The sequence below is a fragment of the Dunckerocampus dactyliophorus genome, chromosome 3, assembly GCF_027744805.1.
Source record: "Dunckerocampus dactyliophorus isolate RoL2022-P2 chromosome 3, RoL_Ddac_1.1, whole genome shotgun sequence".
Lineage (NCBI taxonomy): Eukaryota > Metazoa > Chordata > Actinopteri > Syngnathiformes > Syngnathidae > Dunckerocampus > Dunckerocampus dactyliophorus.
In genome coordinates this window covers 24,153,136-24,170,943 of record NC_072821.1, presented here as the reverse complement: position 1 = coordinate 24,170,943, position 17,808 = coordinate 24,153,136, and the positions used below count along the sequence as shown (strand labels likewise).

At 39.5% G+C, this 17,808-nt stretch overlaps 1 protein-coding gene across 2 annotated transcripts in view; it reads right to left on the bottom strand.

Moving 5' to 3' along the window:
* luzp2 (leucine zipper protein 2) overlaps positions 1-17,808 on the bottom strand; it is a 220,883-nt gene that overhangs the window by 82,011 nt on the left and 121,064 nt on the right. For both annotated transcript variants that reach the window (XM_054771019.1, XM_054771018.1), the window contains exons 4-5: positions 11,581-11,662; positions 4,471-4,533 (exon numbers count right to left, since the gene is read on the bottom strand). In XM_054771019.1, the coding sequence (XP_054626994.1) occupies positions 4,471-4,533; positions 11,581-11,662 (145 nt within the window). The remainder of the gene's footprint in view (positions 1-4,470; positions 4,534-11,580; positions 11,663-17,808) is intronic.

The following is a 17,808-nucleotide window of genomic DNA, read 5'->3' as shown; positions in this document are numbered from 1 at the left end:
TCACCATGAGTTCATCACTCCCTATTGAGTAAAGCACCAAAGAACCAATTCAATATACATGTATTTATATGACCTACCAATAACGGGCACTCATTAAAATGGCAGTGTTCAGAGACTCATTTGCTTTTGCGGACATTGGGTTTTAAGGTGACCACAATTCACCATACTACCATACTATATACTAGGGTGCACGATAAATATCAGGCCAATTATGATGTCATACAACGATAAATCCGATAATATAAAAGAATAGCTCGGATAACCGACAATTTAAAAAAAATGCTCCAATGAGGCGAGATTACCCAGACTGTGCTGTAGGTGGGTTAAGCTGAGCAAATAAGTGCTCCTTTTCTCCTACGTGTGATGTAAACACGTGTTGTAATCAAACATGGTGTTGATCACGTGGGACCTCCCCAGTACCTCAGACATCTCGCGTGCAAGTCGCACTAAACACTGTAAAAATACGAGAGAAAAGAATCGACCTTCAACACACCAAACCCCACCAGCCACCTGAAACGCTAGCATCGCCACGACGGCGCCCTAGTTCACGATGTCACAAAATGTAGATATTCTGTATGCCAGTAGCAAAAATGAAGTGACTTTCCTGATAAAAATCTCTTGACTAGATGACAATGTCGGTTTGCCTGAAAGGCTTTAACCCAGGGGTGGGCAAACTTTTCGACTCGCGGGCCACATTGGGTTAAAAAAAAAAATGGCAAAGAGGTCGTCTATAAATAGGTGGTCATCAAACAAAACGACATACTTGCTCACGATGCAACAGAACAAAAACAAAACACATCCACAGCAAGGTAACGCATCACATAAATCAACGAATACTACTGCGTGGGTGATAAACAACAACGACAGTAAGCATTAAACAACACCTCCTAAACATATTTTGCAATCAAGCAAAAATGCAACAAACACGACGAAATGTTAGGAGAAAGAGTACCACAAACTACCCAGCATATCTTGCGGCAGGAATATACGGGTGTTTTTTTGCCATGGGTATTGTTCATAGATATTTATTTGTATGCCCACATGACGCGCAGTAGGTACTGTAGGTTACTTTGTGTGTCGTGTGGTGATGTGTTGTGTTTTTTGGATGACTTTTTTGTACAGGCTGCAGGTTGCATCTGACTATTTTGGCAAGCGTGCCACAATAGCACTGCAGGTCATGTTGCCGGCTACAGTTTTGATGTTACGGATTTAAAAAAAAAGAATATGGAAATTCCCAGTGGGCCACGTTAAGACGCTTGGCGAGCCTTATGTGGTCCGCGGGCCTCAGTTTGCTCACCCCTGCTTTAACCTTTAAAACGAATGTCTGCAAGACTGGGCGTCACCCCTGATCCGGACTGGAAACCCTATCCATTCTGCACATGTGGAGGCCTACATAAAGGTCTGGGAAATCTTGCCATGGTGGTCAAGAATCTACGAACCATCCAAGAAGGCATTCAAAGCACCAACGTATCTACAGGACTAGTGGAAAATGATTACAATCTGGACATGTTGAATTCACTAGTCAAGTCCTTTCAGGGGAATTCAGCATTTTCATGGGTTCTGAAATGTCTAGGTCCCATATTCATCATTATTGCTGTTATTAGCAAACTAGTACTATGTTGTTTTCCGATCTTGAAGGTGTTGATTCTTAATCGCTACAGGTACACATATGACCATAATGCAAGCAGGTCACCCCATGACTAAAATGCCATCTGGGTCGAGGAGGTGACTTAAGAGTCTAGCTTCACATCATTGGGATCCAGCTGTTCTATCATATCGATGTATGGACTACCAGCCATTGTTAGTTAGAACTAAGCTTAGGAGTTATTTAGTTTTGAACGTACTGATGTTGTGTTATCGTCATACCGATTTCCCACAAGGTACCTATTAAAAGTGAGGGACTATAAGTGTTTGTCACGTCACGCTTCAACTCCGTAAACAATTAGAGTGCAGCCTACCTAGCCTTGGCTAGCGCAGAGCTCCTAAAAAAGTCAGTCAGGTGATTTCCATTTGGACTCATGATAAAAGTCACAAGTATGACCCCTGGTTTTTACCAAAAATGCCAGCTTCAAATCAAAATGGCTGCTTCCTGTTTGTTTTTGGACATGTGTTCCTGAGACTTTTCTGTGCGTCCTTGATGATAGACCTCTCCACAAAATTTTGTGATGATCTGTGGAACTGTTGGCCGGCGCTTGTTAAAAGGGGGTGGTACCGAGTGGGTTTTGGGGGTTTATGTTGAGGACCCCTAAAATATATAATATATATTTTTTAGCCAGGGCTGACATGCAACTTTGCTGAGTTTTCATGCATGTTAAGGCCCTCACAAATGTGAGAAAAGTCATGGAATAAGTCGACCGGTGCTCAGCCCGGAATAAATAAAGCAGATACCAAAGGGCCTTTGCAAAGTTTTCGATGGTGTGACAAAAACAGCCAGATGCAGGCAATGACAAGCCTGCCAAAAACAAAACTAATCTGGTGCACTGCTGCTGTGTAGCAGTGTAATCAGTGCCATTGGCAGAGTTGTACCGCTGTCAAAAGCACTCCATTTGACTTGTTTTATAGAGAGAAGCTGTACCAGGACAATCAGGGTGTCTGCAGCTGCACAAGCGGACCCAAGGCTCACTGCCTGCTTGTTGACAGTCAAAAACACTCCTGTGTGGAACCAGTCTAGACAATGGGGTCACCTAGACGAAACAGATCTCTACTGACTAATTCTGTAATAAAGACACTAAGTGTGCCAGAATGATAGCATATTCATGGTATTGTACTATAGCCTCTGGACCACGGGTCTCAAACACAATTTACCTGGGGGCCGCTGTAGGTAGAGTCTGAGTGAGGCTGAGCCGCATCAAGTATCGGGAGTAGTTTTGGGAATCTCAGGGTTCCTCACGATACGACACGCGATACATGGCTCACAATAACAATAATATCTTGATACAGTAAGAGGGTGAATCAAATAAATAAATAAATAATTTCGCAGTTTATATTTTGCTGCATTCAGCTGGGATTGGCTCCAGCTTACCCGTGACCCTAATGAAGACAAGAAAATGGGTGGAATTTTTTTTTTACCACATTTTTTAAGTGACTCCCTCACTTTTAGTTCAGTACAGGCTTATGTGTGCATCCTACGAGTAACACTAGCTTGTCGCAGGCCGTATTACAGTAATCTTTGAAGACAAATCGCGGGCCGCAAAATGTGACTCGGCGGGCCGCAAATGGCCCACGGGCCACAACTTTGAGACCCCTGACTTAGAGCTTGCGGGCCGCATTTACAGTAGTGTTTCCTGTCAAGTCGCGGGCTGCAAAATGTGACTTGGCGGGCCGCAGGTTTGAGACCCATGCTCTAGACAGAAGATAGTGGTAATATTCAGATTAAGTACGTGTTTTTCTTTTTTTATGTCAGTGTCAACAGTACAATTCCGATCTTTTCAAGTGCGTTCCAGGCCACTTTCACACATAGATATAAATCCAATATGGAATCGATGCTACTGCAGTGTGAACGTTCTCACGTATATCCGACCTATACGTCAACAAAAGGAGTGTTTTGCCATGTGAGTGTTGGAGAAAGGTACTCACAGATGTAGCCAAAAGTTCTTCTTGTCATCCAAAAATTATTTTTGAAATCTGTGTCAGTGAAGCAGCTCACGTCAATGTCCCGCCACTCCTGGCTTAAGCCTGTTTTATGTTTTCCGCATCTGCGCGATCCGTGTGGCCAAATGACGTCATTTTTGCACACACGCCCCCTCGAGCGGCCATTTTCATGCGGAAAATTCCCGCAGTTTGAGTGCAGACGGCGCACGGAGTATAAAGTCACACACGATCTCTCGAGCAGAAAGTATAATCCAGCAGAAAGTCTCAGCAAGTGCCCCGCAAACTGCCATAGCTAAAAGTGTTGCCCTATTCCTTCTTAATCTCCTACATTAAATAATTTAGTTAAGAAAATGGTGACTCCGTCTGCACAAAATCTTTGAAATTGCCACAAATGTGCCATAACTGAGACCACGAGCTGGGGCCATGTTGACTGTCATAAACACACAGCCCCGAGTATGACATCGTGTTTCATGCGCATGCGCCTCACTTAGTATTAGTATTTCACTTGTTTGTGTAAACAAATACACCCTCATAGTAAAGGCATTTTCCAAACCCATATGAACCAAAGCAGGTATGAAAACACACTTCAGTGTTTATAAACCATTGATATGTTAATGCATGCAACCACCCACTTGAGTTGAAAGCAACAATCACTCCCACCCAGTCTACTATGATTTTTAAAAGCCATTTGCAGAACATAAATGCAATGGAAGTATACATCGTGGAAAAACAGGGTTTTTGATGAGTAAATAAAAACTATTAATTTGCAGTTACAGCACATGCGTACCTCAGATATGTATAATTTGAAGATGAATACCGATGATGATGTGAACACGACTTAGTTTCAGAAAAACCTTGAATGATTCATAGATGACTCACCTCTTGCTGTAAGTCCTTGATGATTTTGGTTTTCTTTTCCATCTCCGCTTTAATCAGTTTAACCTGCAGACAGACAAAGCATCTGTCAGCATCAAGCAAGAATCAAAGAACATTTAACAAATGTGGTTGTGGCTCCCATCTAGAATAATGACAGTAAGTTTTTGCAACATAACTTGCCTTATGCTTAACTATTTATAGTTGAGGGCCAGCAAATATTCATAGTTGCAGTTTTTCACTTTTATAAATGTAACCCTGGGGAGTTGACAAACTGAACACACCAGTGGTTGCTTTGTCGTTTGTTTGTGTTTAAGTATTAAATGAGCATTTAACAGGGTGAGTGAGTGAAAGGGGGAAACCTTTAGGCTTCGCTATTTCAGAAAATGCAATTTTAAAGCTTTGATCGTCCTGGAGAGAGGTCATCAGGACAGACCTGATGACAATGAGGAAATGATCATTGTGTTGGTGACCTCATACCAGGAAGGCACCTTAGGAACTGTAAACTGAGCTGCATCATGAGTAAAATAACATCGGGGTTATCTTTGAGCCTTTCGGTTTTTGTCAGAGCCAAAGGCAAGGATGGAAAACATAATACCATCTTCTTTCCATGAATCTGACATTTCCTGCGCTGTTAAATAGTGCACATTTAGGGTTAAAGAGCCATCGAAATGTCCATTAAAGTAGGAAGGAAGGTGAATTCAAAAACCACAAATACATTTTAACCTACAGCAGCTACATGTGTGGTTTAGATGTTCTGCAAGTGAGACTGAACATAGAATTGAACCTGAGCTGCGTCGTGTATTACAGTTAGATGTTGTTGTTTTTTTTTTCTTAAACATATCATTGCTCTCCCTGCTTGCTGCTCGGTGATGGCCAGCATCTATTTTCTGATAATGGCAATGTTTCTGAAAGAAAAGTGTAATCAATATACTGCTAATGTATGAACATTCTCTCCCGCCGCATTGTGTCCATTAAGAATATTATGTTATTGTTGTTTCCTTCATGATGAAAATGAATGTACTACAGATCAGAAAGAAGAATGTTTACTATGCAGCCAGAACAACATAGCTGTTATCAGAGAGAGAAATCCAAAGGAACATACTGTAAATGTGGTATATATGAGTATGTATTGCTATTTATAGGGCTGTCAATATTTTAGCACATTGCTACTGCATGCACATCAAAAAACTAAATGTCTTGTTATTATTTATAACAATGTTACTTCTCAATCAAGAACCAAATGTCCTTACAGTATGTGTGCATTTACAGTATAGTGAGAAAAGCAATAATGATGTTGTGATGTAGACTTTAAGCAAGCATGATAGGGCTCCAAATTAAATACAGACACTCAGCAAATTCTGGACTATTGAGTGCACCTGAATATGAGCCACACCCACCAAATTTAAAAAGACAAAAAAATGTGTAAATACAGTATATAGGCCACACTTGTCTATGAGTCGCAGGTGACACACTATAAACCTTGCAATCCTACCTACACTCTGTGTTCCCAGCATCACACGTTAGCGCCGATGAGTGAGAGGTGAGACGTTTCCTTTCAGCTGTGTTCAACAGCTGCCGCGGTCCAAGCAGTCCAAGTAGAAGCTGTAATTATTCTACACTTAATGAAACTTACCGTGATTTACGGTGTATATGCCTGCTTCGGAGCAGTCATTTTGTGCTTTGTGCGCACCCTCATCATTAGTGATGTGCATTCATTAATCATTTTCCGATTCGATACTGAGTAAAATTCAGCCTGGTATCAGCAATACTGATCCAGTGCCGATACTTTGTGAAAGTACACCTTATATGTCGGGTGAATTTTAAAAAGTAGTATACACTAGGTCCCCAACTTACGAACACAATTGGTTCCAGACAACCGTTCGCAGGTCAAATTGTTCTTAAGTCAGGGAAAAGGTAGTATTACCAATGATATAGGTACTACATGTACGTGTATACATATACAGTATATGCGTATGTATGTAAATATGAGTTTGGATGTAGTAGTAATATTAAACGAGGACAATTAATGAAAAAAACAATAATAATAAAAATGATATAATAATACGTAATGATAAATGTTATTTACCTTTGAAGAGGAGTGGTCGAGCATACGTCGTTGTGGTGGAGGAGGAGTTATTGAAAAAAAGGACAAATCGTTGTCATCGTTAGACTCTTCTAAAAGAGGTAGTGTTCTGTGGGTGGTGTAGAATTAAGCAGGCCTATTAACTCCTAATAAACTTTAATGACACACTCTGTCCGGGTTGTATCATACAACTCTTAGACTTTCTCTCTCCTCTTCCTCGTCCTCGACCAACCTCCTGTTGGTCCCATTAGCAGTGTCACAGTGCCCTCTACTGGTCAAGCATGTAGCAGTATAAATATGGAGTTATAAGGAAAATACATGAAAATATAGACCAGTCGGCTTGTGTTCGTATTTGCGATTGTTCGCTAGTCGGATGTTCGTAAGTTGGGGACCTAGTGTATTTCAAATCTTTGCATAGCTCATGAAATAAAGAATAGAAGACATCAGAGTAATGTATTTATTTAAAAAAAAAACTGCATCACATTTAGGTCTCAATAATTTAGTTACTTTCCATTGTGTTCCTGTTAAAGATATACATTGCCTCAAATGACTGAAGTTTCAAAGTATTGATGTTTTGATTTGAGAATTGGTTTTCGAGCCTTAAGATCTGGTATCGGAGGACAAGAGAAATAGAAAATGAATGAATCAATGAAAGATCTGGTATTGGAGGTATCGATATTTCAGTATCAATCTGCACATTAAAAGTTGAAAAAAGTTTAAAAGTTAACAAAATCTTTCTATGTCATGTCTTTCTATGTACTAAATATCTCATGTTACGACGTGGACACCTGCAGCATATAGACAGGTGTGGCCTATAGTACGGAAATTCCGATACTTAAAATTTGTCAGGGCCGTTTAGTTAGCATGCTGGCCACAACGTCAAGAGATCTGAAAGATCTGGGTTCATATCTCTGTTTGCATGTTCTCCCCGTATGTAGGTTTTCTCCAGGTATCCCAGCTTCCTCCCACATTCTATAAACATGCATGTTAACGATGTTAACATGCATGTTAGGTTAATTGGTGACTCTACTTGTCCATAGGTATGAATGTGAGTGTGGTTGTTTGTCTATATGTGCCTTGCGATTGTCTAGGGTGTACCCCGCCTCTCGCCCAAAGTCAGCTGGTATAGACTCCAGCATACCCCCGCAACACTAGTGAGGAAAAGCAGCATAGAAAATGAATAAATGAACATTTGTCGGATCAAAACACGATCGCTGCATAAGAATTCAAAATGTGATGTTAGCGTCCACTTCACTGCTCCAATTCAATACATCCTGAATCTGCACTCTAAGCATCATGGGAACTGTAGTTCTTTTAGCCTTAAATTAGCCGCATCATTGTTTGCTTTATTTTACCAATATCCGATGGAGTGGGTTGATCGCATGTTACCCACACCACAAACGTCATTTTGTAAATGTCATATGACATCAATCAGCTGATATTAAGCTCCCCGCTGTTGCTCCTACGCAGCAAAAGTTCAGTGGTGACAGACTTGCCACCAGAGGTTCTTCGCAAGGAACCGTATGACAGGACAGTTGATTGGTGGTGTCTGGGAGCTGTTCTATATGAGATGAAAAGCGCCATGATCAAGCGGCACACAGAAATCCAACTTTCATCTTTATTATCTAGGTTAAGGATTACCTAACTCAGTAGTAAGAAGCCTACAGTATATCTACAACAAAAGTAATCCTTTCACTTGTCGTGGCTAGTTATGTAGATAAACTAGATCAAATCAATTGTTTGACAACAAGGTTTCGTGTCCTGAATGCCAGTATAGAAATGTGTTTTCTATGTTTTTTTTGGTTTTTTTTGTATTGTATCACAACCCTAAAGAGGAGAAGCGGTATAGAAGATGGATGGATGGATGGATGAATAATTGGAAGATGTGTCCATTGCTAAAACCCTTTTAATATGTTGCCTTGACCTCGGTTGAACTGTTTGATAGCAAATGCTAACTGGACGTGATACAAGGACTGTGTGTGTAATAAACGCTACGTATCTATTTTGACTGACATGCTTTTGAGGTTATATATAGAACTATTGATGATATATATACTGTATGTATTTTCTATGTTTGTAGTAGGACATACTGTATCTCTTTGGGACTTTTACAAATAGCTCTCAGGCTGAAAAAGAGTGGGCACCCCTGAATTAGTGTGTGCATCACATCACTTATCATACTCATTTTCAATAGCAATGGTGTTTGGTGGTTTGACTTTTATCCCAAAACCAGCTTACAGTGTTTCTTCAGTCAAGAGGAAGGAAGGCACTGAATGTGTTCGGTGAGATACACAGAGATCAGGTGCAATATATGGGAGTGGGAACGTTAAGCTATTAGGTGAGAGAGTACGCTGGGAAAAGATTCATTTTGAAAAGAGTCTTGGGCGATTGGAAGGGACACCCCTGCTCTGTTCGCATCTAATGGCCCATGCCACCATCTAGGAACCTCAAATGAGAACAGTCCGGATGGAGATTGCTTAATGCCAAAGAACGGCCTTGCTAGATTATGTTCCAGGGAGGAACACAGTGACACCCATGTACCTTATTGACCGAAGTCACTCCAGAAGATACACTGAAGCTATCATGATTTTACTGGCACGGGCTGTTGGGCCACAATGAGATACTTGCAGTCCAAAAATGACATGACCAGAAGACGGTCAGGGCCAAGCAGATATACGTCATTGATTATGATTTTTACATTTTTACAAACTTGCTCGGGTGAGAAGTGGCAGATGACATTAATTACAATTTTGTTGCAATGTTCAGTCTTTATTGAGATAGACCAAGCGTTTATTGCTTGCATTGGCTCTTGGTTAGCCAAAACAACTGCTGAAATCGAAGACGTTTGAAGTGGCGATAGTAATTTGTACAAAAACAAAGTTGCGTTTTCTATCCAAATACTAGTAAATTGGAGAAAAAAGTAAGATGCACACTAACACCAAGCAGCATTTGCATGTGGCTGAGGATTTACTTCTGATTGTGAACCTCACAGGGGATGATTAATACTATTTAAAGAACATAAATGTCAAACTCAATAAAACACCGCAAGTGGGAATTGTCTGTAGTCTTAAAAGAAACCCAACGGATCGCTCTTGCGGTATCGGATCACTGTTGTTTATTTCAGCAAGCAGGCAATTTGATTTTTGATTGTAATGTCACAGTGTGCATTATCACCCCCTGCTTAACAACTGAGGCCAATAATAGACAACATTTTCATGAGCATAGACTGAGTCATTTAGACATTCTGTTATAAGAAAAAAAATCACAAAATTGGGAGATGCATGTTTAGACCAGCTGACCTTAGGATACTCAGAAAACATCCAAGTTTCTAAAAACCGAAGTCCCCACTACATCAATCTGGCACTTTCCATATTTCGGGTGTTATTCTATGTATTATTTTGTGCATTTCCAGGAGCTTTGATGGTATTGTTGACTGCTAATTGGGACAGATTCTTAAACAATTATCAGAAGAGAATGAACTTCATTGTGTTTCAACTTAAGAAAGTGTAAAAAAATGGGCATGGTTGGGTGAAATGTAAAAAGCTTAATTGCTGGAATTAGATATAATGTGATGTAATTTATTGATAATACTGAGTAGGAGGGGCAACCCAGTAAGCTTGTGAAAAGATAGCTATAGAATAAATTAGCCATGAATTACTGTAAAAAAAAAAAAAACGATTACAAGACAGACATCAGATAAGAATTATGATATCTCTTTCCATTGTTCGATTGAATATGAAATATTTTGGTCAAACATGGCTTCCCCATAGTGATTAAAACTATGTATGTTAATAATTTATTTGGCCTAGAAAGCATTTCGGAGCTGAAACACACCAAATGCTCCTAACAGATCTTAATTTGCCCGTTTAATGATTTGGAGGAGAAACTGGATGTAAAAACTAAAAGAGGCTAGAGGAGGCTAAACAAAAAACTGTCGTATTAGAGAAATGTATATATATATAATTATTTATTTAAATTGAATGCACAATATCAACTTGTTTCATGTAGCATGTAACATGTAGCCCAAATTCAATACCAATTAATGTAATGTGTTTAATTTAATGGTGGTCAGAGTGGGTGTTTTGAAGGGTGCATTGAGCTGTGTGAGAAATTTCAGGTCAATCCGACACATGGGGTCAAACTTTGGGGTTTATCAGTCGCACCACCATAAAAATAATAGCACAGACAACACAGTAAGAGCGCATCTTTTGACTAATTTTCACCCTTTTGAGTGCAGTGGTTCAGGAGTAAAAGAGTTATCTTCCATATTTAATTTTCCAAGTCCTATTTGTTTCATTCATAAAGGACTATATCAGTTGGCACAGTACAGTCAGCCATTTGAGCAACCTAGTGGGCATGTTTACAATGTGGCCATTTATTTCACAGGCCTCCGCAAATTCTGCCTTGCGACAAGTAGCTGTCCAAATAAGGTCACCAGGAAAAAAGAACCCAGGCACTCCTCCTTGTCCGTGTTGCTGTATTTGCAACATAGTTAGCAAGCGTTTGAATTATTCATTCTTTTATTGTGCGATTTATAACATTGCAGCCTGGGGAAGAAAAATTGGATTTTTAAAAAAGCACATCAGAGTACTGCAGTTATCGTTGTATAAGAGCCTACCCCTGGGCCTCACCATTTTCTCACAAAAACTCAAAACTTCAACTCAATTTGCAAAACAGTTTTGTCTTGTTAACCAAATGCAGAGGAGACAACAAAAGTGGGCACAGGGTGAGCACCTCCGCACACGCGGCTTTAGCCATCACCAGATCCTTGTTTCTGTGAGGCAACCAATATAAGCAATGGGCCATTGTGTTGTCCTTGCTCAGTCTTATTAATCTTTAGTTGGGGATTGAATGAAGGGGACAGACCACTTTCTCTTGCCATTTTCCAAGAGTGTCAAGTGTGGAGTGAAGGAGGTGACAGCGAGAGAGCTCCTGGCTAATAAGCCTGGATCAGTGATAGGGCCCTGTGACAGGTGACAAGGTAGGTTCAAGACAACCGGATGTTGATGGTCAGGTCAGGTCTGTCTTACCGTGGCCTGCTGCTTCTCAGCTCTCTCGTTTGCCTCATCCAGCTGCTTCTGCAAGGCAGCCTGGAGGGACTTCATCTCGTCTCTGTCAATTGTAAAGCAAATGAGAAACTGTTAGCAGACCATCCACTTATTCTTAGAGGTTTGACTCACTAGGTGACTACCTATACATTCATCCCTCGTTTATCACGGTTAATTGGTTCCAAACCAGACCGTGATAAGTGGAATTTCTCAGAAGTGGGCTTCAATATTAATAAACATAATATTTTCATAATTAGAATAAAGAAAACCTGTTTGTGACTTTCTAAATCTGTTTTTACCATGTACCATTATTAGAGACTGGTAGACATTAAATAACACCCCTATAGTCACCTTTACACTCTTATTATTCTTTGTTTACACCACATTGCGCAACACTAATGTTCAGGCTATGGGATCACTGCAGGGACATAAGAGACGGACGGCTGCCACTCATAGCATATATCAAGCTACCACACTAACTACCATAATTTCTGGTGTATAAGATGCACCGGTGGGTAAGCCGCACCCACTAAATTTAGAGAGAAAAACAGATTTGTACATGTATAAGTCACACTGGACCAAAAGCCGCACATGTCAACGACATAAAAATACATATTGTGAGGCGCGCACGAGTCCGTGAGGACCAGGCAGCTCTTTATTTGACACAGTACTTAACGATTAGTAGTAGTTCTGAAGTATAGGAGATGTCACAAGATGAGAGCATGGTCATAAATTAACTGCACCACCATATAAGCCGCAGAGTTCAAAGTTGAAGAAAAAAGTAGCGGCTTATGCGTTGGGAATTACGGTGCTTAGCCTCCAATTTATTTGTTCCAAGCTGGAGAAAGTGTTTCAAACAGAGTTGGGGAAGAAAAACAAAGTAAGATGTCAAAAATGTGCCACTTCCACACGGAATGGGAGAACCTTTTGTCTACTCTATCATGTTGAACACACCATGGCTAAATCAGTCCATGCAGTGTTAAAGTGATATAATCTAAAGTAATGTCTCATCAATGTAACATTACTGACGCCTAGTGAATAGAATACTACGTATGACTTGTATTTCAATATTTCTGACTAATAATAGTCCATACTCAACCACAAAACTGTCATCATTGTAATCATTTATTAAAAAAAAAACGTTACAGAGCGAACCATAATGTAGCAAGGGACGATTTTATCGTGGATGCACGCATATTCGCAATTCAGCATTAACATCCCCGCAAATTTGCAAATTTTTGTTTTATATGTGGGAAAACACGCTCATTCATGCCTTTTCTCTCCAGAGATATCACACGAGATATGTCACGTATAACACATCTCATTCACGCTAAGTAACAAATAACATGTACAGCATAGACAATGTAACAACGAGACATCAGTGCGAGTGTGTGGCTGCGGAAGCACGAGCTTCGACAGTCAACTTACAATCCGGCATCAAAACTCCCAGCAAAGTGACCACAAATCAATATACTTGTATGATTGTAAGCAATGTTCGCACTATTTTTTCCTACACACTTATTAAAAGAATCAAATTACTGCAGTAAATTCTATTACTATTCATTACGGCTGTCAAAAAGAACGTATTAACAGTGGCAACTAGCTTTTTCAGCTAATAACATTTTCAACATAATTAACGCATGCGCATAATGGCAAGCCACACCTCTCCATTATGACGACAGATAGGGGCACAGTGAAGCGTAACCACAGTCACACAGAGTCTGATGTTCTTTTATAACTTTATTCGGAACTGAACACAACAGCAGTGCACTTCCAACGCTATGTATGCATCTGCCACTTGTAAACACGTCTCTTTGTTCCTACTGGGAATAACACGTCCTCATTCTGGAGGTCCATTCACAGACACGCCGAACATCACAGCACCTTTATTATGCGTGTTAGTGTGGTGTGGTCTAAATACACTGAAAGAAGAAAAACAATAACTGGAAATTTCTTATCAGTCACTTTGTAACTCTTAAATAATTAATGCAGAAGTACAATTTGCTGCATTTAAGTACTGTATGCTTGGAACTCCCAGAAAATACATTCAAAACAACCCTCATTGCCATAATAGCACGGTGAAAGTGTGATTCAAATGTTCTGCTGCTATTAAAGAGACAACTGTTAGGCAAATAAGTGTTCAAACTTGTAGTATTTTTTAACTTGATCAACATTTTCAGTTGATTTGTAGTTGTTAATACATCTAAATGGCTTTGCAGCATGTTTTGCAGTGCAGCCCTCTCTCGCTCGAAAAAAAAAAAAAAAGCACCCAGTTTCACCTCTTGTTCTTCTGTTTGCACATATTCTGACAGCTATTCTGGACAGCTTTTGAGCATTTCATTTTTAATTAGGCTAATTGGTGAGTGTATATGTCACTGGCTCTTTGTTTTGTCTTAATAAGGGGTTAGCAGCATTTAATAATACATTTCTTATACATTTAATAATAAATACGTGTGAACTGCATCATTGTGCATTGTTGTATCTGTTGTTAGCACCTGTCACCTGTCACTCACTGAGTTGCATTGCAAAATGGAACAAATTCAATTGTTAAGTGATTGTTTTATTTACAGGTCAGGTTGGATTTCAGTTTGGATTTCAATCTATGGGAAATCCAAGCAGAGGAACAAGAGGCTGTATCAGATTGTCAAAAATAGACATTTTTACGGTTGTGTCAATTACTCACCTTTATTTCTATTTATGGGTGATCATAATGTAACCTTCGTGAATAGTGGGCGTCTACTGTACTCCGAAAACCCTTCCTTGTCAAAATCTTTCTTCATGCTATTTGATTTTTTCTATTTTGGAAAATGTTGTAGATGTGATACATAAAAGTACGTTATGCATATAATTGATTTTAATGCCACAAGCCAAGGTGATCTTCATGAGTGAGATTCGCAAATAGTCGGTTACATAAATAATGTATATATGTGATTTTACATTTGAAACATTAAAAAGTTGGGCAGAAAATCCTCTCTTTGTGATTTCATATTTAGAAGGTATACCTTTTTTTGTCTCATTTGAATTTTGGGGATAAATAATACAAACATTATGTTTTGCACATGATACTTATGAATGAAGAGCTGTTGTTGAACAATTTGAAATGAACTTGTTTTTAATTAGTCAGACCTTGTTTATGCAGTTTTCTTACATTTTTACTATTATTCCCAATAGTGATGTCAGAAGCTGGTTTGCCATCTATTTTCCTAATGGCTCCTAATAAAGTACAGTGGAACCTCATTTAGCGTCATTAATCTGTTACAGTAGGTCCAACTGAATCCAAAACGTACTCTAACTGAATCATTTATTTCCATAACAAATAATGCTAATCCAAATAATCCGCTCCAGACACCCAAATAAATTAACACATAACACGTTTTTGTTTTACATGCAGAAAACAATTTGAAATGCATATAAATTTATATAAATGACAAATTAAATGGATAGATGAACATTTAACATCATTTTTATTTTGATTGAGGAGAAAGAAGGCAATGACGAGCAGCCACACAGACGACACCTTTTGTTTTGCTATTTCTTTTGCTACTGTATTTGTTATTTCTTGAATTCAATAGTGTTTCTCACCTTCTTTGTCAAAGTGCTGGCACAACTTTCTTTGGCTACATCGTGGGTTATTTTACAGCTGTGATCAATAAGAAAAGCAGAGACTTGTGGCAAATACCTACAGAGTCAACTGCTGATGACTTCCTAGACAAGCAACAGAGCTACAAGACCACAACTTCCCCTTCCGTTTTTTTATTAGCATGATAACAGGCTGCTAACAGGGACGTTTTGTGATAAAAAATAAAAAAAAACTATGTTGAAAACACAATTGGACTCATGCAGTGTATTAATAACAGGGCAAGACACGCACCATTTTGTACCCAACTGGAAAATGTATGCGAACAGAGGCCAAATTTTGTCGTACATTTTGACATAAACCGAAAAACGCGTTTCCACTGTATTATATTACCCCAAATCTCTCCCTTGACTTGTTAGTCCCAAAATCATATTAACATAAACATGTAAATGAAATAAAGGCCATTTCATTTGAGGTCCGCATGTGGATAGAGATAATATAGTATGTAGTATTCATAATTTACTTCTCTGAGCTTTTGGAACGCTTGATGGACTCAATTCATGTGTATTAATTGTGTTTTTACCATGAATGCTAATGAGTGAGAATATTGTGGATATTCTCTTGCAGTTTGATGCTCATGTGCTCACATACTGTAGCGGCAGTGCACATTAAATAGTGAATTATGGTGTGTCAGTGATTTTAAAATCGCTTGTAAACATATCATCGTGTGGCAGTACTGTAAAATCAACAGTAAGTCTTTATTTGACGTTTCTAATTAAGCACTGCTATCATTTTACTTTGAAAGAATAGAGTTAAACGTCGTTTCTTTGAAGGCAATGAAGACCCTTGATGCTTGACAGCCGCACAGCACTTCTACAGTACATGCCAGTGGTCTTCTGTTTTGGCATTCGAAAATCCTTGCAAACATTTTCCTTTTCAGTAACCAGCCATCCACCACTGCTCTGGCATTTCATTTTTATTCTCATCTCCTGCGTCCCTGGCTTGGAAACACTTGCAAACAAAATCAAAAACTTGCCCACACTGACAGAAAAGGGCACAGTGATTGTGAGGCTGACACAGTTCTTCAGAGGCACGGTGAGAATATGACCAGAGGGGCTAAATAGGTTTACAAAGGCTAAATCACCTGAAATCTCTTTTCTTATTTATGAAACTTTTAAAGTTGGCAAAGATTCAATGTTGCATTGCTCTATGCAGTAAAAATAGTTTAAAAAGAGTTGTCAACAATGAGTTATTTGTGATCAATCACTTGTTGTCGTCTGCCATGATGGAATCAGCTTGTAATTACTCTTGGCACATGTGGGACTCCACAGGCGGGTGAATAACACTCGCTACTGAAATTGCGGTTTCACAAGTGCTTGGTAGGCAACATGGAGCCAAGTTGCTGCTCTATGGTTTTTAGCTTTATCACATGAGAGCTTGCCATGGGCTGGTGATAGGCTATTGATTGCTATCAAGATACTGCACACAGGAGGCTGGACTTCAATCAGCCTGACATTTCAGAGAGCATGGAGGCCACAAGTGACTCGTAATCATTAACAGTCTCATTACATACAACATTAATCAGACAATCCTAACTGGTGGAGCACTTTAGGTAAACAGTTTTCCAGCTCGCTTGGAAAAAGATATATTGCTAGCCTACAAAGGGTTCTTTTCAATGACGGGTCCCACATACAGTACAGTATGTGGTTGGATTTCCAATAGTGCGCCTGCATTCTGCTGTCTATTAGCTAAAAAAAAACAATACATAAGTTACTAGTAACAATAGAATAGGCATAGTAGTCACAGTCAGATTTTTCGGTACAGAACTTTTGGTTGGGTTTAAAGGCATTTCCCACACATTGTACACATTGTCTACACGTGTCTACACGGGAAACAAATACAGTGCAGCCCAGCTTGAAATACGAAAGCTCTGTGCCGGCATCAGAGAGATTATGAGTTTGGAGCTACAGGGACTATAAATTAGGGATGAGTGAGTACACCACTGTCTGTATCTGTGTCTGCTCACCCATCTAAATGACCTGTATCCGTATCTGTACTTGGAGTGGGCGGGGCATAAACCACAAGTGGGTGTGGTTTGCCCAGAAATGGGTGGAGCTGAAATCGGTACATTATTTTACGTAAGTCTGAAATTGACATGGATTGATCAGACGTTGCTATACTGTTTATTATTCAGCTACTGTATATGTGTACTGTGTATGTGTGTAAGTAATCTGTGAGACTTTATTATTTAATTATTTTTAATGACTTCTGTGAAGTTGGTGATTCATGCAAACATCCAGTGATGGCAAACAGGGAAACAATCTGTCAGCCTTGCTCACTGTAGTTTTCTCAAAAGTACCGCTTTCACTACTATGAGCAAAGTTTTCCAACTGACTTTATATCACCAGCCAAATTAGAAGCAAGCAGACGAAAAAAAAAACAAACCCAGGCAGAGACCGACTCAACACAAGCCGTTTACAGCTCTGCCTTGTCAAATACAAGTACATCGCGTACGTAACGAACCAAGTTTACCAAGTAACATTCGATACAAGTTGAGCTGAGGAAAACCTAAAAAAAAAAAAACATCCGTAGTGGAGGCGGTGACCAATGGGCAGGCAGTGACACCAGCCGTT